The 1566-nt window shown below is 56.8% G+C and overlaps 1 protein-coding gene across 6 annotated transcripts in view; it reads left to right on the top strand.

The window, feature by feature from the left end:
* LOC105309029 (zinc finger protein 501-like) overlaps positions 1 to 1566 on the top strand; it is a 9504-nt gene that overhangs the window by 481 nt on the left and 7457 nt on the right. For 4 of the 6 annotated variants that reach the window (XM_023525976.1, XM_023525974.1, XM_023525971.1 and 1 more), the window contains exon 1: positions 155 to 414. The exons of the other annotated variants lie outside the window; for them this stretch is intronic. Coding sequence is in view for 1 of the 4 variants with exons in the window: in XM_023525971.1 (XP_023381739.1) it covers positions 382 to 414 (33 nt within the window). In the remaining 3 variants the exon portion in view is untranslated. Of the gene's footprint in view, positions 1 to 154; positions 415 to 1566 lie in introns of those variants that run through there. 6 annotated transcript variants of the gene reach the window in all.

Here is a 1566-nt window from a genome sequence, read left to right as displayed (position 1 = left end):
AAGTTTGGTCAGGATGGAGAACCTCCACCCAGCGGCCTGCAGAGCGTCGGGAACTACATTACCCGGAAGAGCTTGCGCAGAGAGGCGTGGCGGGCGGCCAATGACGGGGCAGAGTGAGGGGTTCCCGTCGTGCTCGTCGCGCAAGGGCGGGGCTTCCTGCGCCCTCATCATGGCGGCCGTTTTTGGTCTTTTGAGTCTCTTCTGGCTCCTGAGTGTCGGCTCAGGATCAAGGTGACGGGGCTGAGAAGTCGCAAAGAAGTCATGGACTCCGCCGCACAGACGCGGATCTGAGACTCGGCGACGCCGCCCTGGTGTCCAGGGGGGAAACAGGGACCTCAGTGTCCGGCGCCCCCTCCGCTCCCGCCCCGCCCCCAGACCCCGATGGCGGCGGCCGCGCCAGGGGGCCCAGCAGAGGTGAGTGCGCGGTCCCCGGCTTCGTCGCCCTCCTCTCCCTGAACCCTGAAGCCCCGCGTGCGGGCGCCGCTCCCGTCCTGCAGCCCGGATCCCGGCGTCCGGGCCGGTGAGGCTCTGGCGGGCGACATCCGGGGTGACGGGCTGTGGGAGAGTGTCACAGGCAGAAGGGACGGCCGCGTGAAGACGTGGGAGTGTCCGAGCCCGGAGGCTCCGGGAACTTGGGGTCCGTCTTACATGGGCGGGGAACAGAGAGCGTGAGGCGGAGTGGCACGTGGAATAGCAGGCTGGAGCTGTCCCTTGCTGTGATAACTCTAGAAGCCCCGGAGAGTTTTAAACAAAGGGACACGATCTGCATTTGTGTCCTAAAAACTTCTCAAAGGCCCTTCAAAGGAAGAACAAACGAAAGGGGTGTAATGGGTTCATTGAGTCGCTGGGTTGTTGGTCGAATCATTGTTTAAGATCACACGGCTGGTCATTGGACACTGAACGCTGAGGCGCACAGGTTAGACAGCCAGCGTGAGGTCACCAGGCTCCAGGGCCAGGAAAGGTCACAAGGAGGCATGAGCCCTTCAGACACTACCATGGACTGATTTCTTTAAGGCCTCTCTCTTCACACAGGCTCCCTTGGCTGCAGAAGTGCTTATGGAACCCCACGGGGAAGTGAAGGGTGGCCCAGAACCTCAGTGGCCTTGATCTTCACCCACATTTTCTCTGGATTGTTTGTTCCTGGGAGTCTTTTTTTAAATTTTATTTTAGATTATAGTTGACATAAATATTATATTAGTTTCAGTTGTGTGCAACATAGTGATTTAACATTTATATATCCACCTTGGAGTCTGAAGGGCCATTCCTCCTGACCTTGGATTTGGAGACCTTGGAGAAAGCCCAAGCCTAGAGTTGTGAGTCCACATCAGGCTTTATTTAGAGGTGTTCCCTTTGCAACCAGTGCAAAAAGCATGGCGGGTCATACCAGGAACTGATATCAAGGTGTGCAGATGCTCAAAGGTAACTGAGCTGGACGTGTTCAAGAAGCCTCAGGTCTCGTTTTTTCACGTGAGAACCAACAGCGAGGGTGCCTGAGAACTTGGGCGCCTATTCTGGAGGTAACTGGAGGTTTAGCTCAGAGGAGGGAGGCGATCTTAAAAGGTCTTA

This window comes from Pteropus vampyrus, unplaced genomic scaffold (genome assembly GCF_000151845.1).
Source record: "Pteropus vampyrus isolate Shadow unplaced genomic scaffold, Pvam_2.0 Scaffold659, whole genome shotgun sequence".
Taxonomy (NCBI): Eukaryota; Metazoa; Chordata; class Mammalia; order Chiroptera; family Pteropodidae; genus Pteropus; species Pteropus vampyrus.
The sequence above is the reverse complement of the archived record's forward strand: the minus strand, read 5'-3'. Positions and strand labels throughout refer to the sequence as shown.